General features: G+C 47.9%; 1 protein-coding gene and 1 pseudogene across 3 annotated transcripts in view; one reads left to right on the top strand and one right to left on the bottom strand.

Moving 5' to 3' along the window:
• Positions 1 to 2: 2 nt before the first annotated feature.
• LOC108517840 (uncharacterized) lies at positions 3 to 5,535 on the bottom strand (annotated as a pseudogene). The gene is made up of 3 exons (XR_001882218.1): positions 5,521 to 5,535; positions 4,312 to 4,433; positions 3 to 3,209 (listed from the first exon to the last, which is right to left on the bottom strand). The product of XR_001882218.1 is annotated as an uncharacterized LOC108517840 (transcript).
• A 6,322-nt stretch (positions 5,536 to 11,857) lies between these two features.
• Positions 11,858 to 14,706, top strand: part of HAND2 (heart and neural crest derivatives expressed 2) — a 16,942-nt gene continuing 14,093 nt past the window's right edge. Inside the window, exons 1-2 of one of the 2 annotated variants that reach the window (XM_017855956.1) lie at positions 11,858 to 12,497; positions 13,859 to 14,624. In XM_017855956.1, the coding sequence (XP_017711445.1) occupies positions 11,943 to 12,497; positions 13,859 to 13,957 (654 nt within the window). In that variant the 5' untranslated portion in view covers positions 11,858 to 11,942 and the 3' untranslated portion in view covers positions 13,958 to 14,624. Of the gene's footprint in view, positions 12,498 to 13,858; positions 14,625 to 14,706 lie in introns of those variants that run through there. The other variant, XM_017855955.1, reaches the window with a different exon arrangement.

Below are 14,706 nucleotides of genomic sequence, written 5' to 3'. Positions count from 1 at the left end.
GATTTTTTTTTTTTTTTTTTTTCCTTTTTAGATGGACCACAAGCAGTCTCATGGGAAAACTCTACTTTTTGGTAGATTCTGCAGAGGGTAGACAGTCTGTCCAGGGCACTGTCCGTTTGTCACCCAGCACAAATAGAGAATCCCATTACCTACAAAGGTATTATGAAAGTGTTCCCAGCTGAAACCATTTATCCAATTCCAATTGTTGTTTGAAAGTCTAAAATACTAAAGGCGGCATTATTCCAGGAGCTACTGTTTAAAACAATGCAATGACTGTTCAGAGAAGAAAATCAGCGTTTGAAAATCTGAGTTGGTTTAAAAAATAATAACTATGCATCCAAAAAAGAATTCCTAAAGAAGCACTTACATGCCAGGCACATGTTTTTAATTTTAATAACATTGGTTTACCTAAATAAAAATGTAGAAACTAATAATTGTTCTCTATATGTTCATATTTTAATACTATTCTATTTTAGTGAGTTTGCAAAGAGGCTAATGAATAATAATGTAGAAAAATATGTATCAGTCAGTACAAAGTTGCTGTGGTTTATGGGCACTGCAAAATGCTGTGTTGAAAGCAATTCTGTTAAAAAGTAATTGAAAACTGCTCCAATTCTAAAAGAAATAAATGTAGCCATATCCTTATAGGATAATGTCAGATAAAAAGTAATCATGTTCTCTCTACAATTGGGTTTGCTGGCATTTATATGGGAGTAATAATGCTTTAAGATTATTTTCATAGTTGTTCATTTAACGTGGGATTAACATCAAAATCTTTGTAATTATCTCAGATCACCCATTTAAAAGTGGTGTGGCAAAACACGTTAATGGTTAAGACACCCTAGCAGTTTTAATACTAAACAGATTAACACACGTGAAAGTAATATTATAATTTTTTGCACTGAATAATGTGCCAGACCAATTTTTTCAGTGAAAATAGAATTCTTATGAACTGGTACCCTTTCAAATAGGGAGCTACTGCTTCCTATTTCTTGAAATACTAAAGCAGTAGGTTAGCTAGAAAACTGTATAAGAGCTACATACATGAGCATGCATGGCTATATGGACTCAGAATATTATTCCGTGGCTTTGCCATCGCACAATTTTATGGAAGCGATCATTTCTGAGGTTTGCTTTACATAAGATTTAGAACCAAAATACTGCAATAAGAGGGTGATACAGAATAGTGAAAATATAATCCAGGTGGGATTATAAACCAAAAATTTTTAAAGCATGAAGGAGATTGCTTATTGACCACAATGGCTATGAATTTATTTTATGACCACCAGCAAGCAAATGTAGGTCCATACCTTACACATTCTTAAATAATAAGGAAGCACATTTTAATATGTACTCCAGAGTCTCATAAAAATATTTCTCTGCCTCAGCCTCCCATCTCTAGAAGCTGACATGAGAAGAAAATGGGTATTCATTTGGAAAGTAATACAAAGTTGTAACATAATTACCCAAGTCCTGCCTATCTTTCTTGAATTTTTGTGTAAAGCATACTTCACATCCAAGACCTTATTATTTGATAATCCTTGTTACATATTACACCGGTCGGGGAGGGGCCTGAAACCTTACAAACTAAATCGAATGTAGCACATGCAGGTTCCTCTCCGGAGAGCGAGAGATGATGTGTTAGAAGACAGTATCTGTATCACTTCAGCTGTGTCTGAAAAAGGGGATGGGGTGTCAGGGATTTAAATTATATTGTTTCAACTTATGCAGAGAGAATCCATAAAAAGAGATTCATTGTCGTATTTTCTTTATGAAATGTAGTATTTGGGGTTTTTTTTCTTTTTTACTTTAAAAGTGCTCCTTGGTATAGAGCAGAGTAAATATTACAGTTTTGTTCAACAGCAGCCAAGATTTAATTGTCTGTGAAATATAAGGCTTGCGACCTGATTTGAGTTCATGACTGTTCTGCTGATACAAACTAGGCTGGCCTACGAGGTGACCGAACGCATCCAGCAGCTGATTTACACAGAAGAGCCATCTCCAAAGAATTAAAAGTGGCCCAGGGACAGCCATACGCCTGCAGGAGCCCATCCAAAGGGTTAGGAGCTTTATTCTTTCTGCAGCAGATTTAAAGTGACTTTGTACAAAAAGTCAAACAAGAATAAACAGCTGTGGAAAGTGTAACAAATCATGCTAGCAGTTGAACAGCGAGGGAGAAGTGAAATCCACCAAACCGCTAACATACACTGAAGAAAAGCGAAACGGAGGTAGAAGAGAGAGGGAAGGTGGGCAGAAAAGAAAGCTGGTGAGGACACGACACTGGTTTCCACATGCAAATCACGCACTTTATTATTGCGTATAGCTCAGTGACTGTCAGGAACCTGAAAAATGTGTCCTTCAACACAGCTCTGAGTGCCCGCGGCCCTGGGGTGCAAGCGAGGCTCCTCCGCCCTCCGCCGCTTCCTCCCCCACGCGCGCGTCCCCCTCTCCTCCCTGCAGTGACTCCGCGGGTCGCTTCCTCCACCAGCCCAGAGTGCAAAGGAGAAAGCGAGCGGTTGCAGATTTGCCCCAGTGGCACCGCAGCCACAAGCCAACCCGTAATTGCAAAGCAAACAAAGCTGAAATATTGGATTGGTCTCAATCGTGACACGATCTACGCTTTTGCCGCCAATCTGTTTGTGCAGCTCTATTTAAAGGCACTTGATTGAGGAAATGTTGAAAATAGCGGTGAGGGTTACCCTAATGAGACCTCAGGAGGGAAGCGGCGGCCTTCGCCCGGCACCAGGGGCTGGGAGGTGAGGGTGGGAGGCTCATGGTTAACCCCTTCCTGCTCTCCTCGGGCGAAAGGTCCTCCGAGATGGAGCTGGGGGTCCGCCCTGCCCGGAGCGGTGACCTCTCCCGGCCTGAACCGCGGAGAACCGGCCCCCTGGGTGTCGCGAACCGAGGCGGGGGCTGGGGATCACAATGAGACTTTAACCAGGATGGAAGGGGCGCCCCAGTGGCCGTCGCAGTGGCTGGAAAGTTGGCGACTTAAATCGGGGGTGGCTGCTCTGGTAGCGCTCTGGTCCCTGCCCCGCAACACTCCCGCGCCGCCGGCCGCGAGGGCTGAGGCCCTGGCGATCCCCGTGGAGCCGCGGCTGCGCTCAGCTCTAGGGCACCGAGGCGGGGGGATATGAGTAGGGAGAGCAGCTGCCCTGGTGGGCGACGCAGGCTGGCAGGCATCGCTGTCGGGCTGGGTCTTCAGGCAGCTAGAAGGGAACGGAAAAAACCAAAGAGGCAGGAGGAGAAAATACAGGAATACTGAGAGCAACCCGCTCTGGCTGGCGCTTTGATTTTCCCACTTACTCTAGCCTGCCCAGCCCCGGTATGTGTCATCATCCCCACTGTTCAGATGGGGAAACTAAGACTTAGAGACGCCGAGGTCCTTGCCCGAGATCACTCAGCAAATCGTGGGGTGCCTAGAGTCGGCCCTGCCCAGTTCTGACTCGGAGCTCAGTATGTTGGGAGTGGGCACCAGAGAGGCCAGGCTGGGGCTGAGCCTCCCTCTGAGCCAGCGCAAGTTGATGCAGACCCAGTGCAGGCCAGATCGAGCCAGAGGACAGCTTGGAGATGAAGATCTGTTCCCTAGTGGGCGACATCTAACTTCTCCACTAGTTCTAATCGTTTTCAAAATAAAGGAAACTAATCTGATTGCAATTGGGGTAGACTGTATTCACCCGATTTCTCTTAGTCATTCATTTTATATGGGCTGTCTAAACATCTCCTTTGTTCAATGCATTGATTAGGTTGTCAAGAAACCCACAATCACAGGAGGTGGCATATGCATGCCCCAGAGATCTACCCAAAAGAATATAAGTGACAGCACCAGGAAGGAATTCAGAAGAGAAAACTTCATTTGGGGGAGGGAGTTGGGAGAGAGAGAAGCAGTATCTGGAAAGGCTCCCTGGAGGAGGTAGCATCTAGGTTGAACCTAGAAGAAACAAAGTGTGGATTCTCCAAGAGAGATGGGTTGTTTGCCAGCATACTGGCAAGTCAAGGGGTGCCAGACCCACCGTTGGGGACAAAGTAGGAGTCACACTTTCATTCCCTGCTGCCATCTCCCAGCTGTCCTCCTAATTTGAAGACTGCATTAACCACATTTTGAGCCAAGGTCCTAATCCCTTTTAAGATTGAAAACCTATGGCTTGAGAGTGGACACCCAGCAGGTAGACTGTGACTGTCTAGAGCCCTGAATTTAGACCAAAGGGCAGGGTTGGGAAAATGGCACGAGGGGCGCTCTCACCAGAGCTCCTCACTACTAGAGCCAAGCATTCCCGCGCTTTTCCCAGAGGGATCTGATCTGAGATGTACCTTGGCCAATCTGCAGTTTGTCTTTCTGGAGTCACAGGCAGATGTAGACTGGGAAAGTGAAGATCCCCAGGGGGTGGGGAGGACTGGTTTCAGTTATATTCCCCATGAATGATCTGCACCTTCTGTCAGCAAAACAAAAAAGCATCAGTCACACAAATTTAGTGAAGTCTCCAAACGTATTCTGAATGAAATTCTGTTTTTTTGTACACAACCAATTTCTTCGTTTGAAGTTGGATGCTTTGCAAGGAGAATGCAATTCCATTTCTCATTCCTCAAAGCTGTGGCCTGTGTTAACTTAAGTAGGCATTCACACAAGTATTAAAAAGAAAAACCATTCTCTTCTGGAAAATGGAACAAAGTAGCACCTTCCAATCAGGGTGCAGATACATAATCTGTAACAACAAATTAGCCCCCTAGTGCTGCGCATTTCCAGCTAGCATCCTGCCTTCCCTGTTTATAACTTTGCTGCCTGTAATTATTTTTATTTTAATTTTCTGTCACTTTAACAAAAACCAGAGCCTTTTCTTTTAATGTTTTGTACACAATATGTTCGTTTTGATAAGATGTTCTTTCCTATCCTCTTTTAGCTTGCCTTTCCTTGTTTAGAGTTCTGTATCAGGCGTTTCTAATATTTCCCTCTTTTTTTTAAGAACTTGTCCCTGTCTTGCTTTATTTGTTTGTGTGAAATTTAGTTTGAAAGGAGATCAGAGAGAGCAGGAGGGGTTTGTAATAAGAGAATGACCGAATGACCCAAAGGCTGATTATCTATCATTAACTGGAGACTTGGTGTACCCAAATTACCAAAGAGACCTCAGTCTGCCGGATCCTTACCCAGCTAGAAAGGCAAGCCTGGAATGCACACACTGAAACAGGCTCATGGCATTGCAACCAAGGACATAGTTCACACAACATTTTCTTAAGGAGTTTTCCTGCAAAACCCAACTCGAGTTCAGTAGACAAATTTTTTAGATTCTGATATGTTGTACTCAGGTAAAAATCTATGCCAAAAGATTACCTATAACATTTGTGTAACTAACTTTTTTGTGACGTTTCGTTAGGAGCGAAATTGCAGTTAATTGTCTAAGCTCCAGAGAATATTGGGAAATCAAACCAAGCTGCTTTTGATCTGCTCACACTGCTAAACCCAAGCCTTGTAAAAATCGAGGTTTGCCATTAATATTGACAATAAAAGTGTTTCTTTTTGTTAACCTGAAACCTAGCCATCCTGGTATAACTCCCCTATCTATAAGCAAAGGCCCTGGAAGAATGTAGGAAAGGTTTAGAGGAAACTGTCAGAGCTAAAGAAATCCATCTACGTGAATTTGCAAAGGAAGCTGTGCAACAGAACTTCCCAGGAATGCAACACTACAGTCAAAACTGGGAATGTTCCTGGGCCTCAAGTCAGAAGCAAATCTTTCAGTCAAATAAATGTTTTCTCTCCAAAGCCCCATTTTAAATTGTCAATTGCACTCATATTTTATTCTGAACCCCATAATGTATTGCAGACTAGGTGAAGTCCATTACTTACTATTTCCATAGAACACGTATGCAAAATCACACTTCCTCATCTGAATGTTGAGTGATTTCCTCCCGGCTTGAAAGAAAATACCACTAGTGTGTGTGTAATTTGCTTGAAGCAATAATTCGAATGAATATTTAACATAAATCCTATGGGATGCATGTTCTCACACCGGTTTTGCTCTAAACTCTACATTTTACTACAAACTAGTGAAGATTAACAAAGATCAGATTTACTGTACCTCTTAGGACTAGTATAATAACATTAATAATATCTCCCATGTATCTACATCATGCTGCTTCTTTGAGGCCTTCACGGGGTTTTCTTATGGTCCCTTTAGTCTGAATGAGTATTTTAGATTTACAGACACACTTAGACACCTGGAAAAATATTTAGTTCTTCCTTATCAATGAAAACCGTCCAGTGCAGCAATATATCTACCAGTTAATATGGGGATCTAGTCATTGATTATTTAGAAAGAAAGGAAAATTCTGCTGACTGTGGATATTAAGATTTTTCTTAAAAGACTTCCGCATGAATCAGTATCTCATTCTTCCATGCCAGTTGCAGATTCGGTAATAGGAAAAAAGAAAAGAAACCTTGTAATCTCAAGTACTGCTAAAAGGCAAATTACAAAGAAGAAATGGAAAGAAGAAGAGAGGGAGGGAGGGAGGAAGGTGGAAGGAGGAAAGAAGGGATAGAGGGAGAAGAGAAAGAGGAGGAGGGAATGTGCAGGCACCAAGCAAGCCCTGATTTTCTCCACTTCACTGTTTTCTAATTAGAGCTGGACTGAAGGATTCATAAGCAATCAGCCCCTCCACGGTCATCATTCAGCTGAACTAGCCCCTCTCTGCTCCATCTCTCCATGTAGGGAAGAGAAAGGAAGAGGATCCACTCCCTAAATATGCCACCCCTACCCCAAATCCAAAAACTTGCTTAAAAGAAGAAGAAGAAAAAAAACCTCACAAGACACAAGGGCAGCTTTTCTTACTCTTCCTTTTTTGAAATAGACACTCAAATCCAACAGAATTTGGTTCTGCTTTGCAGATGTGTACTTTGAGCAGCACCATACCTCTGGAGCCACTTTCACTTGCTAGGGTCTGTAGACAACTATTTCTCAAAGGCCAAAAAGAAAAGACTACACAAGAAGAACTATGCAAACAAGGACTACACAACCCCAGCTAAGGGAGACCCTCGCCACCACCCAGACAATATGCATTGTTCTGGGTGTCCTAAACATCCTGGGACTAAGTGGATAACATGTAAAATGACTCCACCCTACCCTGGTACAGAAAAGAATGCAGAGCCATCCGAGTGTCGCAAGAAGCACTGTCCTTGGAGCAGGTGAGCTGAGGTGACATCTTCAAGAATACATGGCTGCTTCTGTCATCTTCCAGGCTTGATGTTCTTTCAGGGGGTTCTTAGCATGTTCTGAGGCTCATATCATGTAAGAGCATTAGAGATTCTTAAGGGAACGGTCAGAGTCACTTCTACTATGTTGGTTAGAACAACAAGGTAAAACGAGATTTGGAAGATGGTGATGAGAACTGAGCCATAATTCCCACTAACATAAAATGCACATTTATGACCCTCTGGCCTGATTCTTTTTGGGTCTAGTTTATTTTGGGTTCTTATGAGCAAAACAGAGGATATAAACTGCCCTTGCCTTTGAAATAATAAACACCCTGAGACAATCTGTATTTCCCCTAAAACCTAACTAAAGATTTTTTAAAATTAGTTTAAACCAGATTGATTTTTTAAAGTATAATAATATCTCACAAGACCAAAATGTTTGCATGGGCATGTTCAGCCTCTCTGGTGCTCCTTCAGTCTTTTTCCAGGGAAAGCAGTACCAGTGACGGCAAAGAGACGAGACTTGAGGAGCAAAATAAATGTTTGAACCTGATTCTGTCTATTTAGCTGAAGGCAGATGACATGCGCAGTACAGTAGGTGCACCATCAGCTACAACAAAGGCACAGAATCCCAAACACTCACCCAAACCTGGGCTGCCTCTTTGTGAACACTTTCTGGACCGGAGTAAGGCCGGTTTCGGCTCAGCCTCTGAGGATAGGCAAAGAAGCACCCCTAGCTAGGATTCCTCCACAGACAGCCAGAGGAGCCCCCAGCAAGCCAGTTCCCTGGGCCTTTGAATACTTAGAACATGTGCATCAGTACCCTCACTAGTGCAGCCCAGGAGTAGGGTTCCCATGCTGACATCGAAGTCAGGGACTGTGCCTTTCTCCCTTTCTTCTCCCACTTTCCCTCTCATCAGCAACACCACCCTCTCCTTCATCGCCACCACTATCAACACCTCCATCACTACCACCAGGATGCCCAGGACACCTAAACTGGGGGCAAACTTGAGATGGTATCCTTGCTTCACAGTTTCCCAAAGGAGCAGGCTAACCCAGTATCCTGGAAAACCTGGAAGACAACAGGCCAAAGGACACTGCAAGAGAAAAGCGGATGTGTTTGTGCATTTAGGGTAGAGCTCAACCAGTCCGGTCCAGTCTGGCCTGCCTGAGTCAGTTTCTACAGTTGGGGACAACACTAGGATTCACCCAATTGTCCCCTCTCATCCAGCCACCTTTCTAAGGCAGTGGTCTCTGTATTTGGGTTTCTGAGCTACATCAAGTCTTAAGCCCTTGGACCACAGCAGTTAACTGATAATGACAATGTCAGTGAGAACTGATGTTCAGATTACCATCTTTTATGATTTCTTTTTTCTGTACCATGTTGCCCATTTCCTTTACCACTTTCAATGCTATCTGGGGCCATGAGGCAATTCATTCATTTTTGCTTTTTTGTTTGTTTGTTTCAATTAAAAGCATAAGAAAAGCTAAATGAGGCAAGTTCGGAAGCTTTCAAAATTGAGGCCACTCACCGCTCTCTGATGGACAGAGCATCTCAATCCCCAACTCAGCCCTCCTCTGGACTCTGCTTCCTCCCTTCAATTCCCAAAACTCCCTTTGAGTCTGAAAGCAGCCAACCAACTAATTTCCCTGAATTTTTATATGTTCCCAGCCCCAGTGCAATCTTACTTTATCTACCTGCTCCCAAGGCCTAAATGTGTTTTTATAAACAGACTTTTTAAAAACGTATCAAATGTCAGAGAATTGAACTACCAGTATTTACACATTCAGGGTTTGCCTCCGGGTGAAAATGTAAACAGAACCCCCAACCACACTACCTGTATTCTTTCCTTGAAGAACCAGGTCTTAAAAAGGCTCTCCTTGTGCTCAAAACTGCAGACCCACCCAAGTTGGGGGTTTAGAGCAGTAGGTCACTATTTTGTTCCGAGCTCAACTGCAAGCCCCTGGCGCTTACCAAGGAGCCTAGTTTCAGTTAATCCCTATTCTGGGTTCAGTGCCTTAAGACGCTTGGCCGGGGACTTTCAAGGATGTTAACCCGTTACCTAGAAAAGGAATGGGTCCTGCACCGACTCTTATCCTGGGCTTTTAAGTCCCTGTCTCCTACCGCCCAGCCTTGGCAAACCTGAATATATATATAATATATATATTTCTCAATCCTGCTGCCCAAGACTCTAGGGCTAGTGGAGAGCAGGGCCCCAGCACTGAGTCAACGGCACCACCGAAGTTGGGCGCCGTCCATTCGCACTGACCTCGCCTTTCAGCCCCAACCACTTCGTCGGCGGTGAGCAAGGAAAGTACTGTCCTTGTGGAGTCCTTCGGGTGGGCATCGTTTTGTGGCCTGCGGCTGGACTCTGCCCGCCTCCAAAGGGCGATGACCAAGGTAGAGTATTTGGTCTCCCTTGGGCTACCCTGGCCTGCCCAGCGGCAAGCCCCAGGCCGCCCCGTTCCGCTGGCGCCTGCACAGTCTGCCCTCGCCTTGCTCTAATTTACAGCCCGAGGGCTCCTGTTGACACCGTTTTCCACGCCGAACTCCTTCGGGTGGAATCTGCATATACACATCAGCCTCCCCTCTCGGCTTGGGGCCAAGCCTGGGGTGATTTCAGCTCCATTGACCACCCGCCCTTGCCGCACGCAAACCTTCTCAAGAAGCTCACGCCACGTGGGCGCTGCGGGCCCGGGTGCCCCGCAGCCCGGTGACTTACAAGTGGAGATCCATTTTCCGTCATAATGCGTTCAAGATCACCAAGGCCGGCAGTCTAAACATCCAGGAGCCGTCCTCCCGGCCTGCCTCTTAAACTGGCGTTTAATGGTTCCCCTCCGATAACTAAACCTGCTTTCCACAGATGCCCGCTTTTATGAGGGAGGCAGGAATGCAGAGATATATTTATATGTTTGTTCATAAAAACTGGAAAATAAGCTCTGAACACGCTGTAAAAAATATTCAGTTACTTACCAAGCAGGCTAGTTAAACCAGGGAAACACCGATACCAGCCACACTACAGATTCGGGGAATCGAGGTGCCCGCACTTTGAAATCGCTCAAGGTCTTCGTTGGGGCTGGTGTCCCTGAAGGATATGGAAATAACAGCATTTACAATCGGCTTGACCGTTCGCCCGGAGGACTCAGCGGTCATCTCCAAAGTTTGCCGCAATAACGTGAGCCACCCCAAACAGCTCTAACCGGGGTAACTTGGTGGGTAACTCAATAGCCACTGAGACTGGCGTTTCGAGCCTGTAAACTGGTCAAAGAAACAACCTTCTCCAGCCGCTCCTTGTCCCTGCTGGGGCAAAGAGCGCCGGCTCCCAGCCGAGCCTTTGTGGGGGACCCCACCGCCCGCCACGAGGCTCCCGGCGCCCCTGCATAAAATTGTAAGAGGCTGCCTGCGTCTATTTTCTTACCTCGATTACCTACAAAGCACTTCGAAAAGCAGTACCTGCGTTTTCTTTCTTTCTTTCTTTTCAACCAGAAAAGAGAGCAGAGTGATACTATACCTGGTTAGAGATTCTTCAATATTTGAGACTTGGGGGGAAAAATATTTTAATAGTGAAGCATCTGTTAAACACTTGCATTATCCTCTGGCTGATAAAAAAAAAAAAAGTTTTTTTAACCCTGCCCCCCGCCCTAAGTTTTAATTATCTTATGGTTATGAGGAGGTAGCCAATCCTGGAAGAGGACCTCGGCAATTAGCAACGTGAACATCAAAAAGTTTTATTGCCGAGAGCTGGAGGCGCCGCCCCTGCAGCCCCGGGATTGGCGTGAGGAGCCTCTGACGACATATATTAACCCGAGCAGCCCTAAAGATGTAGCTGTACATGGAGATCTTGCTGGGAAAATCCGCTTGCTCCCCTCACGTCATCCAGCCCAGGATAACCACCGCCGTCACCCCGGAGCTTCCTCAGCCACCGCGCAGAGCCCTCCGAGAGCCCGAGCCGCAGCCTTGGAGCTCCAAGGCTCATTCAGGGCCCCAGATCCTTAACCCGAAAGGAGAGGATCTGAGAAAATGGATGCACTGAGACCTCTCTGAAAACCCTCCGAGAGAGCCCGAGAGGAGCGAGGACACGTTACTCGCAGCTAAAATCACATTTAAGGACCAAAACAACAACAACCAAAAATTTCATTAAAACAATAAGCGCCCAAGAACCCAGATCGGGCTGGTAGGGGGAGGGGAAAAGCGGGAAGGGGAGGGTCGCATGGAGGTAGTTTTGCAGTAAGCAGTCGACCCCGCCGCCTCCCGGCACAGCTGGACCGGCTCCTCCAGCCGCGGCTCAGACTCGTCCCTGGATTCCGGGTTAGCTTCGGTGCCAGGACCGCGGCCCGGACTTGGATTCCCGAGACTCCGCGCAGCAGCCTCGCGGGAGCCCCTGCACCTTTGTATGAGCACGAGAGGATTCTGCCTCCGCGCAGCAGCCGGGGAAGCAGGAGCCGAAGCGCGGGCCGTGGAGCAAGGCGGGATCCGGCGGCGGCGGCGGCGGCCAGGGGCGCACGGTGCCAGGACCAGCTCGCCGCGCCCCATGGGGAGCCGGCGGTCGCAGCGCTGCTGAAGCGGGCCCGGCGGCCAGGCGGGGGACGGGCCCGGGCGCAGCACCCCCTCTGCGGCTGCCGGGCGGGCCCGGCCCCGGGCTTGGGGGTGGGGGGGCTGGGGGAGGACGCCGAGCCCGCCGAGGGCAGGGGGGCCCGGGCCGAGGGCGCGGCGGGGCTGCGGGCACGCTGGGGCGCGTGGAGGGGCGCGGAGGGCGAAATGAGTCTGGTAGGCGGTTTCCCCCACCACCCGGTGGTGCACCATGAGGGCTACCCGTTTGCCGCCGCCGCCGCCGCAGCTGCCGCCGCCGCCGCCAGCCGCTGCAGCCATGAGGAGAACCCCTACTTCCATGGCTGGCTCATCGGCCACCCCGAGATGTCGCCCCCCGACTACAGCATGGCCCTGTCCTACAGCCCCGAGTATGCCAGCGGCGCCGCCGGCCTGGACCACTCCCATTACGGGGGGGTGCCGCCGGGCGCCGGGCCCCCGGGCCTGGGGGGGCCGCGCCCGGTGAAGCGCCGCGGCACCGCCAACCGCAAGGAGCGGCGCAGGACTCAGAGCATCAACAGCGCCTTCGCCGAACTGCGCGAGTGCATCCCCAACGTACCCGCCGACACCAAACTCTCCAAAATCAAGACCCTGCGCCTGGCCACCAGCTACATCGCCTACCTCATGGACCTGCTGGCCAAGGACGACCAGAATGGCGAGGCGGAGGCCTTCAAGGCAGAGATCAAGAAGACCGACGTGAAAGAGGAGAAGAGGAAGAAGGAGCTGGTCAGTACCAGGGGGCGGCAGGCGGTGGGGCTGAGGGGGTCAGGGAACGGGTGCTCCCGGCCTCTTTCCAATTGGGCTGAGAAATGGCAACTCGTGTTCTTTGGCTGCGTCCCGCGCCAAGGTTGTTTGCACCAGGTAGTGTGAGGATGGCTTCCGGCATAAGCAGAGAGTTGAGGGGAGGGTGTCAGCAGGAAGAGGACAAAGTTAGGGATGCTTTGCGCTGGTGATCTTACCTCCAGGTTATCACTGCCCCCTAGCACTTAGGACGGACCTCGAAAAGTCTGGGTCTTGATCTATCGCGATCGGACTGGTCTGGACGGACGCCTCATCCCGTATCTGTTAGACCCTTCTTTCGGCCTCCAATCCGATCTTGCTTTCAGATGTTTCCAGAATAAGTCTCAAAGAAGCCCTTGATTCCCATTATTTCACTATTGATAGCACTCCCTACCCCACTCCCAGAAGGAGGCTGCCACTGAGACTGAGTCCTGAGTTTTGTGGTTGTTCTTATACTATGCCCGGAAGACGTAATGGTAAACATAAAATAAGTACTTTTGACTTCAAAATACAGTTCCAATTTTTCCTTGGCTATGACGTTAAAATGTAATTTTCCAGATGAATATATTCCATTGGCATTTCTAATTTTATTTGAATGAGCCGGTACATTTTAAGGGGAAAAAGGTATTACTATGGTCATTGTTTCAAAAATAACACGAAAGTAAATTGAGCCGTTTAAAGTTTCATCAGATTCCTACCAAGTGCCCACAGGGCGGTGGTGCAGGATAGAGCTATGTCCACGAAGGGCCCAGAAGATAATTGAATTTGTCGAATTTTTCTTCTTTGGCCCCTGCAGTCCTTTGGTGGCTGCATAATCGAGTGACCTCCCGAATAACCAGAGATTTCAGAGGCCTTGAAGGAGAGGCACTGCTGAGCCGGAGGCCGAGAGCCTCTGGCCGAGAGGCCCAGGCCGAAACAGGCTCCTTCGCCCTGTTTTTCCTAGAGGTGGATCTGGGATTGCTAATGAAAACAGAGAAACCAGACTTAGCGCCGACTCCAGCGCCCGCCCCTACATCTGGAGTAAGAGAAAAGGCCCCCAGCTCCTCCATAAACGACTCAAAAACCGGCGGTTGTTTATAAACTTGTGGATCCGGTAGTTGAGCTCTGCAGCGCGGAGGCCTCCGCGCCGGCTAGGGTAGCGCTAACCTTTGTAGCTTCTCTGCAGGGGCTGGGACTCCCCCTTCGTATCCTTTCCTCTCTGGTTCACTGTCTCCTCCGGCCCAGGAAGCGCCGGGTCGGTGTGGAACCAGGTATCCTCTCTGAATTTCTCTTTCCACTTTTCTTGCCCTCGCCTTCCCTCTGTCCAGAACGAAATCTTGAAAAGCACAGTGAGCAGCAACGACAAGAAAACCAAAGGCCGAACGGGCTGGCCGCAGCACGTCTGGGCCCTGGAGCTCAAGCAGTGAGGAGGAGGAGAAAGAGGAGGAGGAAGAGAGCGCGAGTGAGCCGGGGCCAAGGCGCCAGATGCAGACCCAGGACTCCGGAAAAGCCGTCCGCGCTCCGCTCTGAGGACTCCTTGCATTTGGAATCATCCGGTTTATTTATGTGCAATTTCCTTCCCCTCTCTTTGACCCCCTTTGAGGCATCCGCTCCCCGTCTCCCCCTCCAAAAAAAAAAGTGGATATTTGAAGAAAAGCATTCCATATTTTAATATGAAGAGGACACTCCCGTGTGGTAAGGGATCCCGTCGTCTCGTAGATTCTGTGTGCGTGAATGTTCCCTCTTGGCTGTGTAGACACCAGCGTTGCCCCCCGCCAACCTATCCAACCCCTTCCAGATAAAGACAGTGGGCACTAGTGCGTTTGTGAAGTGTATCTTTAATACTTGGCCTTTGGATATAAATATTCCTGGGGATTATAAAGTTTTATTTCAAAGCAGAAAACAGGGCCGCTAACATTTCCGTTGGGATCGGTATCTAGTGCTGTCCGTTCATCTGTGGTCGTTCCCTCTTTGAAGATGTTTCCAACAGCCACTTGTTTTGTGCACTTCCGTCCTCTAAAACTAAATGGAATTTAATTAATATTGAAAGTGTAAACGTTGTAAGTATTCAATAAACCACTGTGTTTTTTTTTTTTTTTTTTTTTTTTTTTTTTTTTTCGGAAACACGGAAAGTGGGGTGGGGGGGAGCCAAAGGGAGCAAAAAAAAAAAAAAAAA

This window comes from Rhinopithecus bieti, unplaced genomic scaffold (genome assembly GCF_001698545.2).
Source record: "Rhinopithecus bieti isolate Rb0 unplaced genomic scaffold, ASM169854v2 scaffold_41779, whole genome shotgun sequence".
Lineage (NCBI taxonomy): Eukaryota > Metazoa > Chordata > Mammalia > Primates > Cercopithecidae > Rhinopithecus > Rhinopithecus bieti.
This window is presented reverse-complemented; position numbering and strand designations above follow the sequence as displayed.